This window comes from Rhizophagus irregularis, chromosome 18 (assembly GCF_026210795.1).
Source record: "Rhizophagus irregularis chromosome 18, complete sequence".
NCBI classification, from domain to species: Eukaryota; Fungi; Glomeromycota; class Glomeromycetes; order Glomerales; family Glomeraceae; genus Rhizophagus; species Rhizophagus irregularis.
In genome coordinates, this window is record NC_089446.1 from 4,238,627 (window position 1) to 4,266,123 (window position 27,497).

A 27,497-nucleotide genomic window follows, 5' to 3' on the forward strand; every position below is an offset into this window, starting at 1 on the left:
TGGCCAATCAAAAGTAGGCTGATCCTTGCATGTGATTTAATCATTTAATCATTTAATCATGCACGCGTTTTTGTCTTATTTATTTTTGTTTCTTATTTCTTTATTCTTTTGTTCAATATTTTTAATTTTTTTGTCTCTTCTTTCTATTATTTCTTTAATTATATACAATATATTTACATATATTTCATAATTTATTGCTTTGCAGGTATAGAAATATTTGTTTATTAATACTAATTATTTTCATTTTTTTTTACCTCTTTGTTATTTTGTATCGTAATACTAACAATAATATCCATGTTTCCTTTATTCCTTTTTACTTGTACTTTAATACTAAAGATACTAACAATACTAACAACATGTTTATTTTTTCCTTTCTCTTTATTTCTTTATTCTTTTGTTCAATTACTTTGCAGATATAGAAATATTTATTTATTAATACTAATTATTTTAATATTAACGCATTTTTTTTTTACCTCTTTGTTACTTTATGTCGTAATACTAACAATACTATCTACGTTTCCTTTATTTCTTTTTACTTGTACTTTAATACTAACGATAATATCCATGTTTCTTTTACTCCTTTTACTGTTTCTTTAACTCTTTTTACCTTAATACTAACAATAATAACAATATTTCTTTTATCTTTATATCTAATACTAACGTTACTATAGCTGTTTCTCTTCTTTTTACGTCTAATAATATTGTTACTCTACTCTTTCTTTTTTTTACTTTTATGTATTCTGTATATATTAATAAATACTTGTAATTTTTTATGATTATATCTAATAAAACATACATTATATAAACTTATAGTGCTACGATCCGTAATCCGGTCAATTCGGATTGATCCGTTCATCCGAATTGAAATCGGATATCCGTATCCGATTATTTTTGACGGATTGATCCGATTTTTAATTCTGACCAGCATTATAGTTAGCTTGGGCCAGTACTAAAAGTTTAGGCAGAGCTAACTCTCGTTCAATTCCGCCCAAAATTACAATTTCGGCCAGAATTAAGATTAGTTTGACGATCCGGATTGAATCCGGATGTGCTAATGAGCATCCGAATTCAATCCGGATGGTCTTTTAGAATTCGGATCGTACCTCTATAAACTTATAGTACAGAAAATGAAGTATTATTTATCGAAATATTTTGAAATATTACGAAATATTAAGTTGTGTAAAATCACAGAATATTACGAATTATCAAATTATAGAACATTACGCATCATAGAATTTCAAAATATTTTAAAAAGTTGCGAAGTATTACGCAGTAAAATTACGGAATATTACGAATCGTAAAATTACGAAGCCTTGCATACAGTAATATTTCGAAATATTTTAAAAAGTTACAAAATATTACGCTTACGCAAACTTGCGGCAGGTCTGAAAACTTATGAAATATTATGTAAAATTACGAAATATTGCGAACCGCAAAATTATGGAATATTACAAATCGTAAAATTACGAAGCTTTGCATATCATAATATTTCAAAATATTTTAAAAAGTTACAAAATATTACGCTTACGCAAACTTGCAGCGGGTCTGGAAGCTTACGAAATATTATGATGTGTAAACTTGCGCAACTTTTCGCACTATATAATTTCCTGATGTAGTGCAGAAAAAATTAAGTATGAAACAACTTCGAGTGGCACAAAATAGAATGGACCATATTAAATTACCTTCTGATATTGGTTGTATTCCTCCAAAAATTGCAATTGGAAGTGATGGATTCTCAAACTTAATTGCTGATCAATGGAAGATCTTTATTATAATTTATTTTACAACTATCTTGTGGGATATGTTGGATGATAATGATAGAAAGATTTTAGGATATTTTGTTTGGACATATAATCTTTTAGTAACAAGAATTATTACAGGATTCCGCTTACTTCTAATAGAGGTCACCGTAAAATTTTTAAGATTTATATGTAAATTTACCATACTCCAAATTTTCCTTCTACTAAGTAATTCTACTAGCTTTCCAGTTACATTTTTAAATCACATATATTTTTACCTTACAAGTTCAGTAACATTTATAATTATAGATTATATAAAACAATTTATTTTATACATTTAGTACTTTTTATTTCTTTTAAAATTGGCCTAATTTTTAGATATAATTATTTTAAAAAAATGTAAAAAAGTTTCTATTTAAAATAAGTTCAAAATTGATCAATAGTTACAGATATATATATTATTTTTTGACAAAAAAAAATAAAAAAAAATAATTTTAATTTATCCCACCTACTGCCCCAACCACCCTTTCCATTCTTTACTTTATTTTATAATTTTTTATATTACATGGATATCCATAAAAAATTCTTTTTTACATATTTATTTTTTTAATTTTATGTGTTTGTGTAATAAATTTTTATGTGTCTGTATTTGTGTAATAAAATTTTACGTGTCTGTGTAATGAATTTATGCTAAAAATAATATAATAAATTTTACGTGTTAATGTAATGAAATTTTACGTGTCTGTGTAATGAACTTATGCTAAAAATAATATAATAAATTTTACGTGTCTGTGTAATAAACACTAAAATAGTATAATAAATTTTACGTGTTTATATAATAAAATTTTACGTGTCTGTGTAATAAACTTGTAATTAAAAATAGTATAATAAATTTTACGTGTCTGTGTAATAAACTTTATGCTAAAAATAGTATATACTAATAAATTTTACGAAATCATAAATTTTACCTTATCTGTTATAATTACAAGTTACATTTTAAAATCCTGTTTAATTTTACCATATACTTAACAGTTACATAAAAAAAACTTACCACAGAAATACATTTACTTTTTTTTAATTTATAAAGAATTTTACCTTATGAATTCAACTAGTTTTTTTGACTTTTCTATGTAATTTTTATCTTAAGCTTGTGGGGGACCTCTATTAGAAGTAAACAGGGTCCTATTATTACTGAAGTTGATTTAAAAGAAGCACAAGAGAGATTAAAAAATATGGTTTATCTTATAAAAAATACATATGGACCAGAATTCATACCAAGTAACATACATCCTGCACTTCATATTTCTGATTACTGACGTGATTATGGTCTTATATATAGTTTTTGGCTTTTTCCATTTGAGAGATTTAATAGGTATATAGGTAAGGTACTTGATTATTTTGTTGCCTTCTGATATCTTTTTTTTTAAAAAAAAAAATAATAATCCATTATTTTTAGAATCATATTCCAACAGTAACCAAAAAATAGAGCCTAAATTGATGAAAATTGTCCTTAAAAATACTTTGGTTGATTATCATCTAATACGTAAATGAACATCTGGCCTTTTAGACAAATCTCTTTACTTTCTTGTAAAAAAAAAAGATGTAGGTAGTTTGGCACTTATAGCAGAAAGAGAAGAGTTATAATATTTCCTATCCATGAGACATAGCATATCTAAAATATATGGTACTGAAGCAATACCAGATCAACTACTTAAACCATCATATTTAAGAGTTATTATTTTTTCAGAATTGCAAATGTTTATATGTAAATGATACAAAATGTTATACAAGAAAGATCATAATGAAATATTAGGATTTATGGACTTACAAATTAACCAGTATGCAAAATTACAAATTGGCTCAGAAATATTTAGATCTGTGGTTGCAGGTTGTCATGAAACAAATTCAACTATTCTTGCGAAATGAAAAGCATTTAGTGATGAAACAATTAACATATATCTAAGGGAGGTTCAATATTACTTTGAACATACACTTAGATTACCTGAAGAGTTAAGAACCCATCTTTTAGCATATGTCAAATGGTATAAGAATGCACCATTCTTTGATATTCAGTTTAAACATAGATTTATAGAATCAGAATTATTAAACACTGAATTATGGAAGGGTAAATACTATAAGGAAGGTTGTAATAGGACCCCGGAAAATGCTTATATATGTAAGGTACCAAGGTGCTTAGCCAACATAGTAAAGTTTTATGATGTAAGAATTTTATAATGCTTAATTTTAAGAAAATTTTATACTATGTAAGATAATTAAATTGCATATTTTTGGTATTATTTTAAAATACTAAGAGTTTTTAGTTGCTTATTTTTCATATTTATATAACTTTTTAAAATATTATATATTGAATTTATAATTAATTTTTATTTTATTTTTACTAACGGTGAGTGTTAATTTTGTACTACATTTCACAATTTTATATAAATACATAAACAAATTAATTATCTGTCAATAGTATCTTTTTAATTTTTATTAAACTCAGTGTATTATTTTTAATATAAAATTACTATATTATACATGTTTATTTTGTTAAATAAAATTACTATAAATATGTTTTACTTTAAAATATAATTTTACTACTCACCACTTTGGTTATATCAAATTATCTTTTATGCTTAAGTAAGTTTGTTCAGCAAGTTAAATCTACTTGTATTTTAATTTTCATAAGACTAATAAGTATGATATTTATATAGAAAAGCATATTTTTTTTAACGGTAATAACTTTTAAATTTTTTACTTTTTCGTTTATAACTTCAGAGCGTAATTACACCACTTCAGTCAAATGAAATCGACTTCCTAAATTAATTAAAAGTTGTTCAGCAAGGTCGAAACTACTTATATATTAATTTTCATGAGTGTGGGTATAATACTTATGGAGAAAAGTGCATTTTTCATAACAGTACTAACTTCCGAATTTTTCATTTCTCCGTTTACAACTTCAGAGCGTAATTACGCCTCTTTGGTCAAATGAAATCGACTTTCTAAATTAATTGAAAATTGTTCAGCAAGGTCGAAACTACCTACATATTAACTTTTATGGGTGTAAGTATAATACTTATGGAGAAATTTACATTTTTTGTAATAGTATTAATTTCGAATTTTTCTTTTACTGTTTATTAACTTTATTAATTGAATATTGTTAACCTACTTGTATATTATGTTTAGTTTAGCTTCACAACATATTTAAAATTGGATTTAATAAAATATATTAATTAATAAATATATTTTATAAATTATATGTGTTATAATAAAAATTTAATTAGGTTAGAAGATTGATTTGCTTATTTTTATATAATTTTTAAGGTTAGATATCAACAATGCTTAGCGATTATAGTAAAAACCTATGCTTAGAGTTACTAATAAAAAATATTTTTGGGACCTTACCTATATAAGTATTTTCCGGGATCCTGTTGTAATTCACTAATAGCGATCCATAGAATATTGTATAGAGCCACAAAAATTAGAAATATTCAAGTCGGTAAATAAAATTAAATATCAATAACGCCGTTAAATAGAAAATTCAATTTATAAAGATTAATTCAGTCCAGATTGAATATGTGTTTTACAATTACAAATAATAAAACGTGGTAAAATATAGTCAACTGAAACATTTCTTAATAGTTAAACCTAGTGTTGTTAAGTCTAAGTTGCACTGCAGCTTGCTGAACCGCGCCGATGGGATTGATCAACTTGCACAAGTTGCAACTTTAGGCTGGCTAAATTGAAGCAGGCTGATGAAACCAATAATCCAGCTGGCATTACAAAAAATTACAAAAATTTTAGCCCGCGTTATGAATCAGTGCACAAAGATTTTTCCTTGTGTAATTTATGATTCTGGCTGGCACTACAAATTTGACCAAAATAACAGCCACCCATCGGTTCTATCGGTCTGTTGCAATTTCAATCGGTTCAGTCTGGCTTGGCACGACTTCTATCGGCTTAACTTAAAAGTCAGACTGAGTCAGACCATTAACAACACTAGTTAAACCTAAAACTAAAAATAGTTAGTCTAGTTAGTCAACATGTACATCCCGTCACATGCAGCACATATGAATTCTTTCATCTCAGTATGTCAAATATATCATTATACTGAAATTATTGATATTACTTTTCTTATAGTAAATAAGTATATATCAAATTAGATCTTAATTTAATATTAATCTACACTGTAAGTATGGAACTTAATTTGATCTTAATTTATGCTGTTTTAGAATAATATTGAACAATTAGACAAATGATCCTATAAAATTAATTACACATGACATTTGTATTGTTTTCAGTTGATATACTGATATTTAATATACCAATATATACCAACTATCCATTGCATCAAAATATTGTTTGTCTTTTGACGTTCCAGATACATGATTGTTTAAATTAGTCCACGTTCGTGGATTGAAATCTCGTTTTCATCTATCAGCTTGTCCTGACTTTTTAGTTGTAATCTCTTTCCAGGACCCTGGATATCTAATATAAAGGTCATAATGGACTTTTGGCCAAAAACACCCCTTTTTGCTGAAACTCAAAAAATCATTTTTTGTAAATATCTCAGCATCCAGTGATTCAATTTTAATGAACTTTTTTTTATTTTGTAGCCCTCATTTAGCTCTACAATTTAAAAAAAGAGTTCATCAAAATTGGCTAAAACTAAAAGACAACTACAGGTTAGCCAAATATCTAGAAAAAGAGGTTATTACTATACATGAAGTTGAAATTAAAGCCCAAAAGTAGAAATATTTTGACTTGGGAAGGTCAAAAGTTGAAATTTAAGTCGAAATGGTCAAAATTACATCATAGTCATGTGATTTTTATAATTATAATTTAATATAAAATTTTAAATGTGAATAATTGCATCAATATTGATGCTACAGATATGAAATATATATCATTGGAATCCTCTCGATGAGCTGAATCCAACCGCGTAAAGATCATAAAATCGAATCACTGGATGCGAAGATCGTTAACTTTGAATTTTAAAATTATTGTTTACTATAAAAATTATAAGACTATTTAATACCAAATTTTAAATGTAAATAACTCCGTCAATATTAATGCTACAAATATGAAATACATATCGCGTAAAGATCATAAAAATCAAATTACTGGATGCGGAGATCGTTAACTTTGAATTTTAAAATTACTGTTTACTATAAAAATTACTATAAAAATTATAAGACTATTTAATACCAAATTTTAAACGTAAATAACTCTGTCAATATTGATGTTACAAATATGAAAATACATATCATAAGAATCTTCTTGATGAGCTGAATCCAACCGTGTAAAGATCATAAAAATCGAATCACTGGATGCGGAGTTCGTTAACTTTGAATTTTAATATTATTGTTTACTATAAAATCATATGACTATAATGTAATTTTGACCATTTTAACTTTTGGAGGGCTCAAGTCAAAATCATTTCGACCATTTCGACCATTTCAACTTTTGGAGAGTTCAAGTTGAAATCATTTTGACCATTTTGACCATTTTGACCATTTCGACTTTTGGAGAGCTCAAGTTGAAATCATTTTGACCATTTTGACCATTTCAAAGGTCAAAATTAACCAATTTCAGTTTCATGTATACTATATACCCAATTTTTAAGAGATTTACTAATCAGATTTTAATGAAATTTATATCATTGGATTTGTCTTGATGCAAGGAATTTAATGGCAGTGAAACTATATTCCCAACATTAATATTGACTAAGTTATTATAAAAAATGTATTTTTTTTTTTTTTTTTTTGCAAGGTAGTGCAATTTGTGAGTTTATTAATTATATAAAAGACAGAAAGTTCTGTTACATGTATAATTAATTTATTTAAAACTCCAAACCAGTCCCCCATCTATAAGATTGCTTCCGTACCCTACTATCACCTTATGAAATTCACCTATATCCTCCCATAGTAGCTATCAGATTATATAGGATCATTATCATCATATGGCTTTAGTAAATGCTTTCACTATCCTCTAAACAAAAAGAAGAACTATATTTGTATTTATATAATTTGATATTATTATATGCCTTCCAAATTACCCTATTTCCATTTTTAACAAACTGACTCATATATTGTCTTGTTTTTTCTAAAGCAACTGACCACTGTTCACTATATTTGAAAATTTTCCTTCCCTTCAGGTCATATGTACCATCTTCCACTTGCTAGGTTGGAATTCTTTCATATGCAATACATTGTTGTGCTAATATTCTTTTCCTTAAATCTTGCTTTTTAATTCCTTTTGTACGTTCCCAATCTGCAACTAGGTCACAACGTGGTTGCCAAATAACCTTATAAAATTCAGTAATAAACATTTCTAAAAAAATGGAAGTAATTGTTAGTGTGGCTTTTTTTGACTTGACAATAGACCTGAGTTCTCTATATCTTCCTTTTGGGAAAAAATTCCTTAACATTAGATGTACAAATGGGATAGGTAACTCTCGGTTAAAACCTGTTATATGAATAAAGAAATTTCTATTCCATAAATATAATTGTTGTGTGTCCTCTTGATTTAGTTGAATATATTCTTTTTTTGAGAGAAAGTTTTTAAGCATATGTTCACATTTGTTTATAGTATTGTTAGCCACTATTAACCATTTATCTCTGAGTTGCTAGCAATAAATTATATGATCATCATCCTCATTTTCTACAAGACATAGCCTGCACTTTGCATTTCCATATAAATCATATCTCCTTTCTTTCATAATTTCCAAAGTTGGTAATAAATTGTTTGTAAGCTTCAAGTGTTTAATAAAATTGTTATTTACTGATGTTGTTGTGCAGTTAAATCCTGTGTTCTTTTTAAATATTGCCCAAGTAACTTTCTCTTCTATCATGTGAGTCATATCTTGGAAAATTGTTCTGTGTGTACGATTGAAGGACTATAATGCCTCTAGTATAGACTCACATAAATTATCTATAAATTTTGATGTGTCTGTCAACCCTTTTACCATCTCAATATAAATCATAATTTAGGTCTTTCTGTTGTGAATCATTAATTGTGATGCATGTTGATTTTCCTGTGTCATTCTTAGCCACTCTGTCTGCTTCTTCATTATCTTTGACTCCTGAGTGACCTTTAACTTTTATTAGCTTTACCCCTAAATGTTTGCTATCAATAAGATTAATTATACTACTAATTATGCTGTAATTGTTACTTTTACACCATATTCGAATTTTGTTTTTTCCATTTGTTAAATTTATTCTTGTGTGGTTGATGCTATCTATCGTGGCTTGAGAATCTGTGAAGATATTCGCTCTCTGTCCTGTTTGTAAAACCAATATGACTGATAGAATAGCTCCCAATTCTGCACGTGTAGATGAAAGCCATTCTGTAATTGAGCTGTTATTACCTCATTTTTATCATTAATTATTACCCAACCTGTGCCCATATGTTTTGTAAAGTCATTCAAATTTGTATTAAAGCGGTTTGTTAGCGAGCCATCTGTATATATATCAATTGTGTCAGATGGATTGAATACTGATCTTAATTGGTGTAGCAGTGTTATATGTTGCATCATAGCTTCCTTATTTGATGGATGAGAGCTGTATCATAATCATAAATTTGTATAAGGTCGGGTATCTGTTCTGAGATACGTTGTCTCCCTGAGTAATCTCTAGTTTCTATAATATCTTTAATAACTTTGGTATCTAGGTTGTCCTGACAACTAAAAATTCTGTTAATGTAAGCTAAGTCCGGATAGTTCCTGTTGAAGTGGCAGTTATATCTTTCTTTGCTGACCCTTCTATCATTTAGTCTACAGCTACTATAACGTTGTATGACTTTATGCATCATACTGCTATTCTCACTCTGGTTGTTACTATTCCTGACCCAATGTTGTATTGTACACTTCCCTGTCTTATTATTTTTTTTAATAATTTGACCCAATACTAGTGTGCTGTCTTAGTATGTGTACATAAACTCCTTTTTCCTACTGTCTTTAGATGGCATTTTCTTTTTCATTTTAAAAGCTTGCATATTAATTAGGGCTTCTCTGTCAATCTCTGTTTCTTTTTCTGAGTTTGAGGGTTCTGTGTTAGTCTTGCAAAGGTCTTTCAGTTGAGTCGACTATTGTATGAAGCCTGATAACGTAGTGAATCACTTCGGAGTCCTACCTCTTGCTTGTCTCTTATTAATGTTGCAAATTTGTTGCCATGAAATCGTGTTTAACGCGTCATGGTTTAGTAACTGTAGCGCCCCATATATTGAGAGGGTTGCTGCTTTTCTTATAATAAATTCTTTGTCTTTCTTTTGCAACTCTGATGCCTGTTGGTATATGAAATTCCTCACATTTGGGCCAATTATTGATATATTCCATTCTTCACTTTCCACTAACGGGTGAATTTTGAAAAGATAGTCTTGTGCTTTCCTTATTACGTTGTACGCATGATTGTTCAACAACTTGTTAGGTCGTTAATATATATGATGTGATGTTTAGCGTTAGTTGCGCTTTTTTAGCCTCATTTTGAGCATATCTGCCTGCTTCGATTGAGAGTTTAGAGCTACTAAAAATTCTGTTATTTGCACGGCAATTTGGTTTCTCCAAAGGTTTTTCAGATTTCCTTGTGCTGAGTGTAAGAGAATGTTGTCATGACAATTAATTGGAAGTCACGTTTTGTATTTGACTACCTTCATAATTGGTTTAAAGATTTCTTCGTATTTCTTGTCTTCCCAAATGGTGGTCTTCAGCCTGTATTCGAATCTTGAAAGCAGAACCATGTTGATGATATATATTGCTTGCATGTGAGTTATGTGTTTGCATCTGATGGCCCCTAACACTGTCGAAATTTTCTTTTTTACTATTTCTTCTGTGTGCTTGTCACCTTTGTCCGCTTTAAACCATACTTCTAGTATTCATATTGAAACGGAACCTTTGTTAGCTGTTACTTTATTCCTATTTTTCCCTATCTCAATAAACCTTTCATTTTCATTGTTATCTTCCAGGTTTACAACTATAACTTCGGACTTTCCTCCATTTATCTTAATGTCATTAATATCAAAAAACTCATCAGCAATTAACGCTATTTTCCCTGCTTTATTTTTACTTTTAGCAATCCATTATATATCATCTGCGTATACTGATGTGGCGGTTCGTATTCTTATATTCTGTTTCTCATTACAAATTGTGTTATTCGGCCATTTCAGCTCCATAGAGTAACCTAATGGATTCATCTTTCTGTATTCTGTGAAGTAAAGGATCGTAGAAAATCCTCCATATTAGGGGAGATATCACCTCCCCTTGATCAATACCATCGCGCACAGTGAAGGCATCCGTTAAGCCATAAGCTGTAATAATTCTTATCTTTTGATCCTTATATATGTTTATGATAAAATTGATGGTAGTAGGTGGAAGTTTGATTCTTTCTAAGGCTTTTTGTAGGGGAAACATCCCAACGCTGTCAAACGCCTTCGCCATATTTTGAGATACAATCCATACTGTTTTGTTTTCTTCGTGGACGTCTTTCAAAATACTATTTATCATTATGAGTGGAGTTGATGTCGATTCTCCAGATAGTCCTGCGTAGTTAGGTTCTTTCAAGATTTCATGCCTACTGAGTATGCTTCTGAGGCGTTTTGTGATAATTTTGACTGTGCACTTACGTAAACATTCAATCAAAAGGATTGAACGCATTCTCGCTAGGTTATAATCCTAATCGTATGTCTTGGGGATTGGATAAAGTTGGGATATTTTCCATTTTATTGGTATATTCTGTAGGTAATAACACAAACCCGTGTATTGCCTAAATAATTTATTAACTTTGATACCCGCTTTTTTTATTAGTTTATAACTTATGTTTGATATACCCAGAGCTGAACTGTCATTCATGGTATTGAGCATCTCGTTCCATTCTTGTTCTGTTGGTGTGTCATCCCTATAAAAAATATATATACGGTTAGTATACTTTATTTTCGTATTTTGCAAACAGTATATTTATAGTATTATTACCATATAATTACAGTATTTTCACATACTGTATATATTCGGTATTCTGCACACCGTATCATATATACGGTTTGCATACAGTATATTTTTCCAGTTTTACCCGTATGTTTTATACTTGTAAACAGTAGAAAAACCATATGTTTTATACCAATAAACAGTATATTGTTTTATATTTTATATTGCAAACAGTATACTTTTCCAGGATAAACTGTATATTTTATACTGATAAACAGTACTTTTTTCCAGTTTAAACTGCATATTTTGTACTGATAAATAGTATATATTATTCAATTAAATCGTATATTTTATATTTGCAAATAGAATTTAAAATGCATTTATAATCAATAAAATTTTTATTAAATAATATTAAATATACAAATATTTTTTATAAATAATATAAATAAAAAACTAGTATAAAATAATATACTATTTGTAAAAAAAATAATATTAGCAAAATATAAACAAAAAAAAAAAAGAAATTTAATTAGTAATATTATCATTATTTTAAATATAAAAAAGAAATAATAAAAGGTTAGTAAAAAAAAAGAAATTTAATTAGTAATATTATCATTATTTTAAATATAAAAAAGAAATAATAAAAAGTTAGTAATATTATTAATATATTAGTTAGATATAAAAAAGTAATAAAACGATAGTAGTAATGTTAGTAATATATTAAAAAAATTAAATAAAATACATAAAAGTAAAAAAAAAATATAATTAATATATGTTAACATATAATATTAATATAAAAATAAAAACATAAAACGGTGTACATATAGTTGTTTAATTAATATTGTTAAAATTCACCATTACAATTCCAGAGAGATATTAGTGAAAGTAATTGTTAATTGATATACGTGCATATCACTTTTTGTATAATTAGTAGTTTGGTACAAATATATATATTATATATTATCAAAATAAGTTTTTTATTTAATTTTTAGAAATAATTTATTTATCGCACGTGCGATGCAAATTTTTATGTTTATCATTGCCATTTTAAGGGGGTGGCGATGTATAAGCAGGTTGATCAACATAAATAATTTACAAAAAAGGAAAATGGTGATGCATCGCACGTGCGATGAATAAATTTACTCTAATTTTTATTATTATATGTTAAAATAATTTTGGTATTCATTTTTATTGTCTTTTTTTTTCTAAAAAAAAAGAAGAAAAAAGAATATTTTTGAAAAAATAAACAAAAAATAAATAATAACGTGTTATTAATGCATGTGATCGGTGATCAGCTGAATTTTAATTGGTTAAATATAGAAATGCGAAAATTAAAAAGCAGAAGTATTTTTTTAAAAATTTAAATTATACAGATTGTTTTTAAAGTTTAATTAGTAATTTAAAAGTTCTTTTTTTTTAATAAGAAAATTTGTAAAAATTTTTCTTAATACTGCTTAATTTTTAAATTAAAGCCTTAATACTAAATTAACTAAATTAGAATTAAGAAAAATTTGTGAGAATTTTCTTTGATACTGCTTAATTTTTAAATTAAAGCCTTAATATTAAATTAGTTAAATTAGAATTAAAGCCTTAATACTACTAAATTAGTTAAATTAGAATTAACATATGGGCTGATTTATAGAATTAAGTTTTTATATTCAAAAAACTAACTTTATTAAGAAAATGCAAATACAAGTTACATGAAAATGATAGATTCACACCACTGATATAAATAAAATTGATTTGATTATATTATTTTTTGATTTTTTTTAATAATATCATTAAAATTAAAAAATTTAAATATAATTGTCATGACAAAATGTTGAATAACCTAACGTGTATGTGTGCTAGACAAATGAATTTATATTCATTAGAAAGAGGTAATAAAGAGCTATCCATAAACCAAATATTACATGAATTGGATCACAAGTTGCTGAATAATTACGTTCAATATATTTATTTTTAACCTTTGACTTTGATCGTTAATATCTTCACATTTAGTAATTCGATTTGAATAATCTTTTTTCGTTCAGGTAGAGTAGATTCTGGGCTTTCATATGAATATAAATATATGTGTTTAGCATATATGTACGCCAAGATATTAACGGTTTTGTTAATTGAATAAAACTCTGACATAAAAATTCTTAAAATTATAATTCTTACCAAAAGATGATTTTTACAGGTATTATTGGGCTCTTTTTACTTTACTTAACAAGTTTTTATTTGCCATTTCTGTTTTAAATTGAATAAATTAATAAAATCAATTTTAAAAAGTAATTAACAAGTAGAATAAAATTAGTATAGTAAAAAACAAAAAAAAACATCTCAAAAACTCTAAATCATAACTCACATTTTTATTTTGTATATATTTTTACTAAAAAAAAGAAGGAAATAAGGTTAAAAATAAATGAAAAAAGATTTTTCTTATTAATAAAAATTATTAATATTTGTTTTCTTACTTACTGATTAAAAAAAACCTGCTATATATGCCTATAAACTTTTCTAAGTCACCTAACAAAAATCTGATTGAAAAGTGATTGAAAAGTGATTGAAAAAGAAAGTAGTTTCCATTGTTATTTTTGAATAAATGTTAAAAAATTTTTTTTTTTATTTTTTGATAGATTTAGATCATCTGATTATGTAACACATACAATTTAAGCTTGTGAAACATAATTCTTGTTAAAATGTGCAAATCTTTACGTTTGGCTAATTTTACGAATTGGCAGATATAAGCAGTATTAAGAAAAATTCGCAAGAATTTTCCTTGATAGTTTAATTTTTAAATTAAAACCTTAATACTAAATTAGTTAAATTAGAATTAAGCAGTATTAAGAAAAATTCGCAAGAATTTTCTTTGATACTGCTTAATTTTTAAATTAAAGCCTTAATACTAAATTAGTTAAATTAGAATTAAGCAGTATTAAGAAAAATTCTCAAGAATTTTCCTTGATACTGCTTAATTTTTAAATTAAAACCTTAATACTAAATTAGTTAAATTAGAATTAAGTAGTATTAAGAAAAATTCATGAGAATTTTCCTTAATACTGCTTAATTTTTAAATTATAATTTATAAAAATGATTTATAATTGAGTTTTGAATTTAGTATTATCAATCGGACTTTGAACTTAAAAATTAAACAGTATTAACAAAAATTCTTGTGAATTTTTTAATAATTGTGATTTTACATCAGTGAGTTTTAGGGTAGTACATATTAGCAGATACTAGTATTGTTTGATGCTTTAAAGTGTAGAAAAACTTACCCTATCACACGTCAAATAAATAAAAATTGGCTGATTTTAGCTATATTTGTCCGATTTGTGACTTTTTACAGCCGTATTACCAATTCTTAACCACATTTTTCAGTTTTTTCACTATACAAAAAAATTGTATATACATTATGAAATATATATTTTTATAAAAAATTATATTGTAATATTGAATTAAAATTTAAAAAATATTTTATTAAGCAATATCGATATTAAATAAAAAACTAATCTTAAATAATTAAATTTTAAACAAAATACATTAAGAATATACAGTAAATTTACTTGTAATTCAATGTAATACGCATAATTATAAAAAATTAATAACTCCACAAATATTAACTGTGCCTTCATTAAAATAAATATTCAAGTAGATTCTAAGCTGCTGAACAATTTTTAATTAATAAAAGAAGTCGATTTACTTTGGCTAAAGTGCTCAAAATACGCTCTGAAGTAACAAAATGGAAAAAATAAAATTCGTAAATGAGTACCGTTGTGAAAATCGCGAATAACTCATCAAGTATTAACTGTACCTTCGTAAAAATTAATATCCAAGTAGATTTTGACCTGCTGAACAACTTTCAATTAATAAAAGAAGTCGATTTACTTTGACTAAAGTGCTCAAAATACGCTCTGAAGTGACAAAACGGAAAAAAATAAAATTCGTAAATGAGTACCGTTTTGAAAATCGTGAATAACTCATCAAGTATTAACTGTACCTTCGTAAAAATTAATATCCAAGTAGACTTTGACCTGCTGAACAACTTTCAATTAATAAAAGAAGTCGATTTACTTCGACTAAAGTGCTCAAAATACGCTCTGAAGTGACAAAACGGAAAAAAATAAAATTTGTAAATGAGTACCATTGTGAAAATCGTGAATAACTCATCAAGTATTAACTGTACCTTCGTGAAAATTAATATTCAAGTAGATTTTGACATGCTAAACAACTTTCAATTAATAAAAGAAGTCGATTTACATTGACTAAAGTGCTCAAAATACGCTCTGAAGTGACAAAAGGAAAAAAATAAAATTCGTAAATGAGTACCATTGTGAAAATCGTGAATAACTCATCAAGTATTAACTGTACCTTCGTGAAAATTAATATTCAAGTAGATTTTGACATGCTAAACAACTTTCAATTAATATAAGAAGTTGGTTTACTTTGTGATAAAGTGCTCAAAATACGCTCTGAAGTGACAAAATGAAAAAAATATAATTCGTGAATAAGTACTGTTGTGAAAATTGTAAATAACTCATCAAGTATTAACTGTACCTTCGTGAAAATTAATATCCAAGTAGATTTTAACCTGCCAAACAACTTACAATTAATATAAGAAGTTGATTTACTTTGGCTAAAGATCTTAAAATACGCTTTGAAGGTAAAAAAATTTGTAACTTAATACTACTGTATAATATAAAAAATGTAAATAATTCCAAAAATATTAACTGTACTTTTATGATCTTAACAGTTTTAAACTTACTAAACTACTTTTAATTAAAAGAATAAGATTTACTTCAGCCAAAATGCTCAAACCATACTTTGAAATATATGTAAAAAAAATATAATATTTGTTTATATTTTAAATTATGAGTGTATTTATATTTAAGAAAAAAAATATTTTAATTCTATTTTATAAAGTATTTAAAAAGTATTTTAGTAAAGTTTTTGAGGCAAAAAAATAATTATAACTGAAATAAAAAAAAAAATCTAAGTTAATAAATAAATATTAAACAGTAATACATAATCACATGTTATATATTAAAATTGAAAAATTCTATTACAAATAACCAAAAATCGGCAATTTCATATTAAAAATCAGAAATATTATATTAAAATCAGAAAATATTTATTAAAATCGGAAATATTATATTAAAATTGCCAAAAAATCAGACAGCCATATTAAAAAGGGCAAAAATCTGATTTTTATTTATTTGACCTGTGTATATCTGTAGAAAATACGTTATAAACGTATAAATTTTAATATACTGTAGAATAATACGTATACCGTATCCTTTATTTACAATATTTTTGTGATAGGGGTTTGATCCGTAATCCGGTAAATTCGGATTGATCCGATCATCCGAATTAAAATCGGATATCCTCATCTGATGATTTCTGGTGGATGGATCCGTAAAATTATCAGATTACGGATTGTTGATCATCCAGATTATAATCTGGATTGTAATAATATAAATTATTGGGATCGAAAAAAATTTTTTTTTGAAATTTAAATTTTAATTTTTAAATAAAAATTATGTTGGTCTTTTAATCCCAATATTTAATTTAATGATTTATCTTTTTTTTGCAATTAATTTTTCTCATTTTGGATCATTTTCACGTTATCTTATCCCTATTTTTATTATATTCCATTTACTCCCATACCATTTTTATTTTCACTCCTTTATTTCTTACGGAACTTGCCCAACTATTTTTTTTTCTGAAATGTAAAACCTCTATTATGGCAGATAGTTCAGATTTTTATCCCAATGAAGATTTTAACTTTGAGATGACGGATGTTGTGTTAGAACAGCAAATCGAAGCACCTGAAAGTTCAAAAACTTCACATGAGTCAGTAATTACTAGAAAACCACACGCCATTCAAAGAACCCTTCCCTTTTCTACAATATCCTCAGAAATCAAAGAAAAAGGTAGAGTTTAAATTTTTAAAGATTATAAATTTATTAAATTGCAATAAATTATTATTTATATTATTAATATAATTAATTTTTTTTTATCTAGGCGAACTTTCTGAGACTAATATTAAATATAAACGTAAAAAACCATCATTTACTCAGGAGTATTTTGAAAAAAAGGCTAATGATAAAGATGAAAAGATCCGAGTTTGCAATATTTTAGATAAAAATGGAATAAAATGTGGTCAAGAATATAAATGTGGAAGAAGTGGAAGATCAACGGGCAATTTGATCGTGCATCTTAGAGATAAACATAATATTGTACCAGATGATGATGCATATATTTCAAAAAAGGTAAATTTAATATTGACTGTTGAGTATTTATTAGATTTTTTTTTAAATACTTCATAATGTTAATTTTTAGCTGCGAAACTCTAAAATTACTGATTTTGCACGAAGTCATAAACCTCATCCTAAACATATTCAAAAAAGACGTGAAGAAGCGACCCTTAAATGGATGTTGCTCACAATCAACCTCTTTCTGCAGTTACTAATGAAGCCTACAAAGAAAAAATGGCAGAATTCGATCCTTCCTTCATTATTCCAGGAGAAAAAAAAATCAGGACAATGATCGTTAAGAGTTACAAATTTAATCGGGAAAATTTGCAAAATCTTCTTACCAATACTGCTGAAAATGTCTCTCTTACAATTGATCTTTGGTCTAGTAAAGCCAAGCATGGGTATTTAGGAGTTACTGCAACCTGGATTACATCAAATTTTGAAATCAAAGATACAATGTTAGAAAACAAATATGTTTCTTCTCCACATACCAGTGAAATTATTGCCAATGAACTTCACCAGTGTATTGAAACTTGGAATCTTAAAAATCATGTAACTTCAATTACCACTGACAACGGATCCAATATGGTGGCAATTTTTCCTTTCTTAAATCAGAAAAATGGGTGTGAAAATATCCAGCGCCTTCCTTGTACAGTACACACTCTCCAATTGGCAATCGGAAAGGGATTGGCTTCAGTGGAGATTTTAGTAGCACGTGCAAGAAGACTAATTAATTTTTTTCAATATCAAAAACAGGTGGAAAGGTTAGAGCAGGTGCAGAGAAAACTTGGCTATAAAGATATTTTGCGTTGTATTCAAGATGTATCTACACGATGGAACTCGTCTTATTATGCTTGGGATCGTTTATTTTTTTTAAAGGATGCTATTATTCAACTACAGACTGATTTATCCACATCAACAGATCGGGAAATCAAGAAAGATGGTAATAGATTGAAGAAATTGTTACTTAATGATGATGAATGGGAGTTGTTAGATCAACTTGTTGATTTGCTAATGCCATTTGAGGAGGCAACACGTGAATTTTCTGGAAATTCATATATTACCTTAAGTCGAGTTATTCCAACAATTAAAGAAATGATTTTTGATTTAGCTACTGAAGTACTGTTAAATAGTGATGATTTTTCAAATGAGGATACTGTATTTGAATCAGAAGCTGTAGAAACACAACAAACTGACTTTGATGATGATGAAATTATAAGTAATATTACAAAGAAGAAGATTTCAATTAAAAATCCATTAAATACAGTAGGCGTTTTGGAAAAAGTAAAACAAAATATTTATAGTGCATTGATATTTTACTGGAATATTCCAAATGATCTTGGTTTAATGGCAGCTTTATTAGATCCTCGTTATAAAAGCTTGGATTTCCTAGATGAGGATGAAAAATAACGAATTATCCAAAAATTCCGCAGTGAATTTGGTGAAGTGGAAATACCAGGATCTGAACCATTAAACAACCCAGCTTCATATGATGCAGAACCTTTACGTTCACATAAAGAATATCATCAACGGCGGCAAATGAAAAATAAAAAGGGGGATAAATCATATTCAAGCACACCAATTGTTGATGAAATTACAAATTATTTGACATTACCATTAGCATTGTAAACCAAAAATCCTTTAATTTGGTGGAAATTACGGTTGCAAATGTTTCCAAAACTTGCCAAAATTGCCCGAAAATATCTTGCAGTTCCTGCGACATCAGTGTCAAGTGAGCGGTTGTTCTCAGATGCCGGAAATCTTATCAATGCTAAAAGGACAAATTTAGACACAAATTTAGTGGCTAAAATACTATTTTTAAAACGAAATATTAAAACAATGCATGTTTTTGCATCAGAATGGGATGAAGATGAAACAAGTCATGTTGAGATAGATTAGGTTTCTTCAATAAAGGTTTTTTAATAAAATATTGTAAATGAAGTATTTTCAATAAAGTCTCTTCAATAAAGTGAATAAACTTTCTTTAATAAAGTAAAATTATTTCTCACAGTTTTAAAATAAAAGAATTTCGATTTCCTAAATCTGAGTTGATCAGATTGATCCAGAACTTACGGATTATCCGTATAATTTTCAAATCCAGATTATCAACCGGATTTAACGGATACAGTAAATGAAATCTGAATTTAATCCGGATTGCTTTTAAAAAATCGGATCGAACACCTATTTTGTAAACCGTATACAAAATACTGATATACAGTAGAAATGATATACGTTATAGACATATGAATTTAATATACTGTATCACACAGTATGTTTACCGTATACTTTATTGTATTTTTTACTAAGTACATTTTGCGAACAGTATACATTATACTGATATGCCGTATGTAAAAATGCAAACTGTATCAAAAATACGTATATATAGTGTAAAAACCGTATACTATTTTTTATAGGGCATTCAGGTGATCATATATTTGTGAATTAATGTCAGTTCATGGCTCATATATGGTTTTCCATTGTTCTGGAAGATTCTCAAATTTATGATTTCTCGCACAGAATAATGATGAAAATGCGTTGATTGCTTCTGCTTGGACTTCCTCTTTAGTGTTTAAGAGGATTTCTTCCTGTGTGTCCGTGACTATGCAGATTCTGTCCAGGTTAATTTTTGAGTATGTCTTGTCTAATATGTTATTGATCATTTTCCGTTGGTCTGTAATGATCATGTTATTCCTTTCTTCTATCCTTCTCTTTATTGTTGCTTCTTTACACTCTTTGTCTTTCATTTTGATTACTCTTCTGACTATCTTCAGCCAATTTCTAGTCTCGCATTTCCATGTGTGCCAATCTGTGTCTTCTGTTAACTTAGATATGTTTGTTCTGTAATGTTTATTGAAAGTTTTGATCTCTTTCGATGCCTTGAGCAACTCCGCTCCTTTCAACTCATTCTTATATAATTTTCTCATTATACTTCTTATGTATAGGAGGTCTTTACGTTCTTTCGAGGAGTTTTCAATTTCTTTATAGTTTCTGTTGAGATTTATTTTGGTGCCTCCTACCTTTTTGTGTGGGATGTGTTTAAGTGATGCCTGCTGTATACACTTGCATATAATGTCCCATAATTTATTTAAGGTATTTTCACTTCGTCTGTGAGTTTCTATATATCTGAAGGCTTTATGCTTCTCCAAGAGACTTTTGAGATAGTTTCATACTCATTCCATTGTTCATTTGTGGTGTTTTCATAATCATATACAATGCGTTTTGTTTTTTTCTCTGCTCTTCTACCGCCTTTATTATTGGTAACTATTATATCTGCGAATGAAATCTTTGCGAACGTGATGTTGTGATCGCTATCTGTAATATTGGCTGATTGGTATATGTGACTCTTCATTATTCTGGCTTCAAGTTTAGGATCCGTCCAGATGTAATCGATTCTAGTCGATGTAATTTTATTTGACCACATAAAGCTTCTCTGTTTGGGATTTAGTTTCCTGAATGTATCCACAAAGAAAGTGTTATCTAACCATGTGATGATGTTAGAGGGTTTTTTTCCAAGCTTAGAAGGGCCACTGTAATCCAACGATTTATCGATGTACGTGTTCAAGTCACCTATTAAAACATAATATCTATTTTTTTTGCTATAGTTAATGAATTCATTTTTTATGTGATTGGTTAGTTCGTTTTATTTTTCCGTGTCAGATGGTGGCATGTATACAACACCTATTATGAGTGTGCAATTCTTGAGAAGTAGCCGAGCTTCTATATAGTAGGTACCAATTCTATTAATTTTTCCTAAATGTTTTTCCCATTTTTTGTTGATTACAATACACACTCCGGATCCCTTAATCTTGTTATCTTTGTTAGTCCAGAATGGGATATATTCTGGGTTTTGTTTATTCCAGAATTTGCCATATTTTCTGTCTTTGTTAGTTTCAACTATTCCTACAATATCTGCTCTTTTATTCGCGCAATAATCCATTAAAATATTAAGTTTAAAGTCGTCAGGTCCAATTCCATTAATGTTGTGTCCCATAAGTACTAAATTAAAAGTGTTAGTATCGCTAATGTTACTATTAGAATTATGTGCGTCTTGTTCTTATTGTGAGGACCTAATATTTGTGTCTTGTGTATAGGTCACGTTATTGCTTTGAATGTTCATGTTTTGTGTATAGGTCGTGTTATTGCTTTGAATGTTCGTGTCTTGTGTATAGGTCGTGTTGCTGTTTTGAATGTTCTTGGAAGACGTGTTAGGAATTTGGCAGGGCTTTTCCTTTCTGTCCTTGTTTTTGGAGTAACTCTAGTGTTATTGTTTGTCATTTTGGCTAATTCAATTGTTTTCCTTATTTCGTTATTGTTTTGTTTTCTGTTTAGACCAGCTAAGCCATAAAAAAAAAAAAAAAAATGTATTTTATAATATATATTATTAAATAACATATATAAAGCAAGCAATAATTGGTTACTTTTAATATAAAAAGTTTTTAAAATATATTTATTCAATTTATTATTTTATATTTTTTATTATAATTTAACTTTGAATTAACTTAAACCTATCTATTAATTCATCAAAAAAAGTTTGATTATTTATTTCTAATATATAATTTGATAGATATTATTATTATTGCATAAATATTTAATAAAATAATATTTACAAACCAGGAATTAATTAACTGTTAATCTAAATCAAATATCATCAAAATTATTAATTCAAATAAAATAATCAATATATTACTGAATACTAATTGCTAACATATTACTTTTAAATAATATATAGTATAAAAAATACATTTTTTATAATAAATCAGTCAATATTAATTTTAGAAATACAATTTCACTACCATTTAATTCCTTAGACTGCCGTAATTATAAGTAAAATCCCAAATTCAATTATGGCATCCCAAATTATTTTGGCACTTTACATAGTAAATTATATATAAACTGAATGAATTATGGCATCCCAAATTATAATTATAGCATCCCAAAATAATTTGGGCAGTATGTATAATCCAAAGATATAAATTTCATTAAAATCTGATTGGTAAATCTCTTAAAAATTGGGGTTTGTAGGATAAGGATTTAAATCTTTATAATTTGTAATTCCGGCCGGTTTTAAAATATAAACTTCGTAAATCTGTTCGGGATCTTAATTTTGCTCATATTCTGGTAATGGATGCAATGCTGGCCAGAATTATATGATCGGCGTAAAAATTTCTTTTTTTGGAATACTTGTGAAACCAAAATCACGGGAAGCAAAATTTCCTTTTTTGGAAATATGTGTAACGTCACGTGATTAGTGACCAATGAGATTATTTGGGATTTGGTATATGTTTGACTGATCCTTGTCTGACATCGAAATTACTGTACAAAAACTGGTTCTAGTTTTACACAACACAGATGTCTACACGAAATTTTTCAGCAATGTTATTCTTTGATCAGTCAGAAGAATGGAGTCTCTTGAACTTTATAAAGTACCTTGATTCGATAGAGAGTTTGCGCGACAGCTCTGAGCCACACCGCAAATATGGAATAATTCTAAATGGAATTAAGAATGATGAAAATGAGTCGCAGAAAAAAAGGGAAAGAGCTGAACAAGCACTGTCAACATACGAGGGAAGTTAAATTTTTTTTTATTGTTCTTATATATATTGCTTAGAGAAAAGTATTTGGTCGAGTCTGATAATCCCGCCATCGAGTTGGTGGGCACACTGGTGCTAGGTCGAGTCCGAAATACCGCCGTCGAGTCGGAGGGTGCACCTCTTTGCTTAAAAATAAACACTGGATAAATCTGTGACTGGATATAAATAGGGAGACTAATTATAATTATTATCTCTTATTTTTTAGGATGAAAAGCGTTCTTCAGAGATCCAAGAATTTTAGCAACAGAAAAAACTTCAAATTTCACTTAAGGAAAAGACTATAAAAAGCACTGAAAGAATGATCGGCCATATTAATACAATACAGGACGAAGCAAGCGATATTTTAGTTCTTGGCAAGAGGGATAATCTAAGACGATTAAAATCAGGTATTTGTTGTTAAATTTACAGCTCCTCATTATTTTCCTTTGTTGACTCAGTTGATTTTTTTTACGTTAAATAGATCTTGGAGTTGGAGATAATATTGAAAATGGTGGACTTACGAAATCCCCTTATGAAGACCAAGAGGTATTTTTTTAGCTGGAAATAATTATCCGATAGAAACTAACTCTTTCTTTTGTATTTAGTCCGATGATGATTTCATGCCTGCCCGTCAACCAAAGCGAAAAAAAGCCGTTATCTCTTTCGAAAAAGGTTAGGATATTGATAAGACCTTATGTCGCCCTGAATTTTATACAATAATTTTTAATGATTTATTATATCTACAGAATAAAGAGTCGGTTGGCTCAACTAAGAAAGTCAGTATTAAATGCATCCCTATGATTATAAGGATTTGTTACCGTGAATTCTTCTCAAAATTTTCTATTTTTTTTTTTGCGTAAACAGGCCAAAACCACGAAAGACACGCTATCCTCATCACATGGAGTACCAAAACCATCGTCATCAGCAGGAGTGACAAAACCATTTTCATCAAGCTTAGAAAGCGCAATTAATAGTCCCGAGCCACGTACTCCGCCTCATCGAATTTTTTCGTATGGTACTTCATCAGGTTCTTCCGTATGTAAAGAACATGGTTCTAAAGATGACACTTCTGAAGATGATCTCCTAATGAAATCTCCTGTTGATATCACCGTCGATTGCAAGCTAATTGTCAAGAATATGTGTGTTAGATCAAAAATGGAGCAATGGCGTCGCTCATCAAGATATGTTGAAGAGATACATAAACAAGAGTATGTACAGTCGCGTCCGAAAGTGTTGCCCGATTACTTACAGATGAAGGCCATAATTATTAAGTCACTATGATCATCTCGGCATCCAGTGATCAGAATTCGACAAACAAAGGCTCATTGGATTCATCTCGTCAAGACGAAGTGAATGGTGGTTGGCCTATATCTCTAGGATCAATAGATGCCAAGATATAACTTAAAACATTCTTTACCTGAAAATTTTTCGAAACTCTAAATTTCACGAAATTGGGAATATCTCACTATCCAGTGATTCTATTCTGACAAACAAAGACTCATTGGATTTGTCTCATTGATACACGTCGAATGGTGGCCAGTTCATACATGTAGCATCATTATATCTCAGGATAAAGGCCAAACCATCAAAAAAATGTTTTAAGGTACACCTTAGTATCTATTAACCCTAGAGATATGAGACATTCACCATTCAACTCATCTTGACGAGACGAATCCAATGAGCCTTTGTTCATCGAATTCTGATCACTGGATGCCAAGATAATCACAGGTTTCCAGATGATTATATCCTTTATCTTTAGGCCAAAAATAAGCTAAAATTAAATAAAATTGCAACTACTAATTTTCCAACAAATTTATTTGGTTTAAACCAAGTAGAGAACATTTAAAAATGAACCAATATATTATCCAGAAGTGTGTCCCTCTCCCAAGAGCTGTAGGCGAATTTAAAGCTATATTAAAGAAAAAATAAAAATTTAAATAGTTCTGTTTTTGAGAAGGTTGCCACCCTGGCATTATGAAAATTTGATTTAGTATGAGAAACAAACTAGGTATGAATATTTTACTAATGTATACACTAGTGAAAAAATACAGATATTTTTGCTTTTGTCTTCATTTTCAAATCGGGTGTCACTTTCGGACGCGACTGTACATCTGTTGAATACTCCATTGATATATATATACCCTAGATGCTGAAAACATTTTTTTACAGCCTAATGCGTTATAATATTCTTGATACGGCTAAATCTTCTGCAACAGAAGCACGAAATCTCTTCAGAAGGCATTGGGATGATATTATTGGAACAATAGAAGAATTTTTAACGTCTAACCCCGATGCAACATTATTAGCTCCAGAATCTGCTTCCGCTTTAGCTTCGATTGACCAGGACATAGAACAAGATGGAAGGGCAGATGATGTCAAACAATAATAAAAAGTATATTGAAAAATGTGGTAAGTAGGGAAGGTTAGACTTTGATTTGTTGGTGATTCCTTATATTTATGTTTACTTCATAGAATACCGCGGAAAAATTACGTGATATAATTAGAATAGAGTGTGAAAAGCTACGGGAAAATGGAAATACAATATGGAGGAAACGGGTTTTAGATTTGATTGAAATATTGCAAGTATCCTGCGTACTTCATATACTGTAATCTGATTTTGTTCTAACATTGAACTACTATAGTTGGAAACAATTTTCAAATGGCAGAAACCACCTCAAAGAAAATCAGACAGAAGGACATTACATAATTAAGTTTGTTTCCCATATCTTTACCATGCTATTTGAAGATCAGTTGTTTTTGGACTGTAGGTGGTAAGTTTAAGTCAAATTTAGTGCGTTGAGTAATTACTATTATTATTAACTTTATTGCTGGCTTGTGTTTCAACAGGGGTGAATCAACCTTGCAATGCTCTGCTGATCAGCTGAACCAATCATTAAGAGACGATGATCGATGATGTACCGGAAATAAAATTGACGCAATTATATCAATGGTGGATTTTGATTTGGAGGTGTCAACTTTGGAAGTTTCAGGATCTCCATCATGTCCTGACCATACCCACTATGTTGGGGATAGAAATAAAACCGCCAAGATGCTAAAGATCATACTGAACTTTATTAAAGTCAACTATCCTGGCGATTTCAGAGAGTTTAGAAGAATAAAAGTATATGGCGTTCAAATATATGGTAAGTTCTATGGCTGGATCAATATTTCCATTATAAGTAAATTCTAATTTTCTTCATAAATCCATACAGATCATGACTTTTATATTTACAGCATGTGTATGCCCTTTGCTGGTGTATATTATTTTAAACTCGAAAAAAAGTTCTCTTATTCAACAATACCAGCTTTGCTCTTCAAAGAGTTACCAAAGTTCGCCTCAAACTTGTGGACGATGCGAGTAAGTTTTTGCATGAAATGTTTAAATACATATAAAGATATTGATTGATGTAATGTTATTCTTGAAAATTAGGATATGATTATTTCGAGTACTAAGAGTGTAATGTCTTATATTACAAATCCTATTTCCGAATCAAGTGATGATGCTAAGATCGATAAAGTGAAAACTTCTCCTAAAAAAAAGAAGAATAATTAGGTTAAACTGGTTAAATCGGTGGATTGGTCAAAAAATTATGTATATCTACTGTATCTACGTGTTTATCTCGTATTCTTTAACATAATATAGTAATGTAAATTGTATGGAATAAAAGTAGTTCGTATGCTATTAATCATATGATCCATATAATATTTTTGCTTGAAGTAAAAAATTTGTTTGTTTGGCTAATGCGTGTATGCTACATGTGAAATAATACATGCCTGTATAGAAAATTTTCTTTATTGGTGTTTCAGAACAGAATGTGCACATGATTTTTTTTTTATGTATATGGAATATAATATAACATGAGAATAAATGCAAAAGGGCAGAAACGAATCCTACTCATCCAATTTTAAGGGCGTGTCCCATCCTAACCTAATAGCGAGAGGATCATCAATTGGCTTAGTGAAATCAAAAACTACAAAATTCTGATCTCGCAAATGTTTGTCAATAATCTTAGATGCTTTTTTTGGATCATCT

The 27,497-nt window shown here is 28.4% G+C and overlaps 6 protein-coding genes across 6 annotated transcripts; 4 read left to right on the top strand and 2 right to left on the bottom strand.

Moving 5' to 3' along the window:
* Window positions 1–8,367: 8,367 nt before the first annotated feature.
* On the bottom strand, window positions 8,368–8,601 carry OCT59_010535 (uncharacterized protein; the record flags this gene model as incomplete). The annotated part of the gene is made up of 1 exon (XM_066133084.1): window positions 8,368–8,601. One exon carries the CDS (start codon window positions 8,599–8,601, stop codon window positions 8,368–8,370), a length of 234 nt encoding a protein of 77 aa, XP_066000663.1.
* Window positions 8,602–20,347: 11,746 nt separating this feature from the next.
* On the bottom strand, window positions 20,348–20,818 carry OCT59_010536 (uncharacterized protein; the record flags this gene model as incomplete). Its single annotated transcript, XM_066133085.1, has 1 exon — window positions 20,348–20,818. The coding sequence occupies one exon, from the start codon at window positions 20,816–20,818 to the stop codon at window positions 20,348–20,350; it is 471 nt and encodes a 156-aa protein (XP_066000664.1).
* A 2,449-nt stretch (window positions 20,819–23,267) lies between these two features.
* Window positions 23,268–23,468, top strand: OCT59_010537 (uncharacterized protein; the record flags this gene model as incomplete). The annotated part of the gene is made up of 1 exon (XM_066133087.1): window positions 23,268–23,468. The coding sequence occupies one exon, from the start codon at window positions 23,268–23,270 to the stop codon at window positions 23,466–23,468; it is 201 nt and encodes a 66-aa protein (XP_066000665.1).
* A 315-nt stretch (window positions 23,469–23,783) lies between these two features.
* Window positions 23,784–24,864, top strand: OCT59_010538 (uncharacterized protein; the record flags this gene model as incomplete). The annotated part of the gene is made up of 5 exons (XM_066133088.1): window positions 23,784–23,871; window positions 23,946–24,010; window positions 24,211–24,240; window positions 24,329–24,672; window positions 24,762–24,864. 5 exons carry the CDS (start codon window positions 23,784–23,786, stop codon window positions 24,862–24,864), a joined length of 630 nt encoding a protein of 209 aa, XP_066000666.1.
* A 773-nt stretch (window positions 24,865–25,637) lies between these two features.
* On the top strand, window positions 25,638–25,850 carry OCT59_010539 (uncharacterized protein; the record flags this gene model as incomplete). Its single annotated transcript, XM_066133089.1, has 1 exon — window positions 25,638–25,850. The coding sequence occupies one exon, from the start codon at window positions 25,638–25,640 to the stop codon at window positions 25,848–25,850; it is 213 nt and encodes a 70-aa protein (XP_066000667.1).
* Window positions 25,851–26,411: 561 nt separating this feature from the next.
* Window positions 26,412–27,017, top strand: OCT59_010540 (uncharacterized protein; the record flags this gene model as incomplete). The annotated part of the gene is made up of 3 exons (XM_025327924.2): window positions 26,412–26,607; window positions 26,677–26,822; window positions 26,895–27,017. 3 exons carry the CDS (start codon window positions 26,412–26,414, stop codon window positions 27,015–27,017), a joined length of 465 nt encoding a protein of 154 aa, XP_025168866.2.
* Window positions 27,018–27,497: the final 480 nt, after the last annotated feature.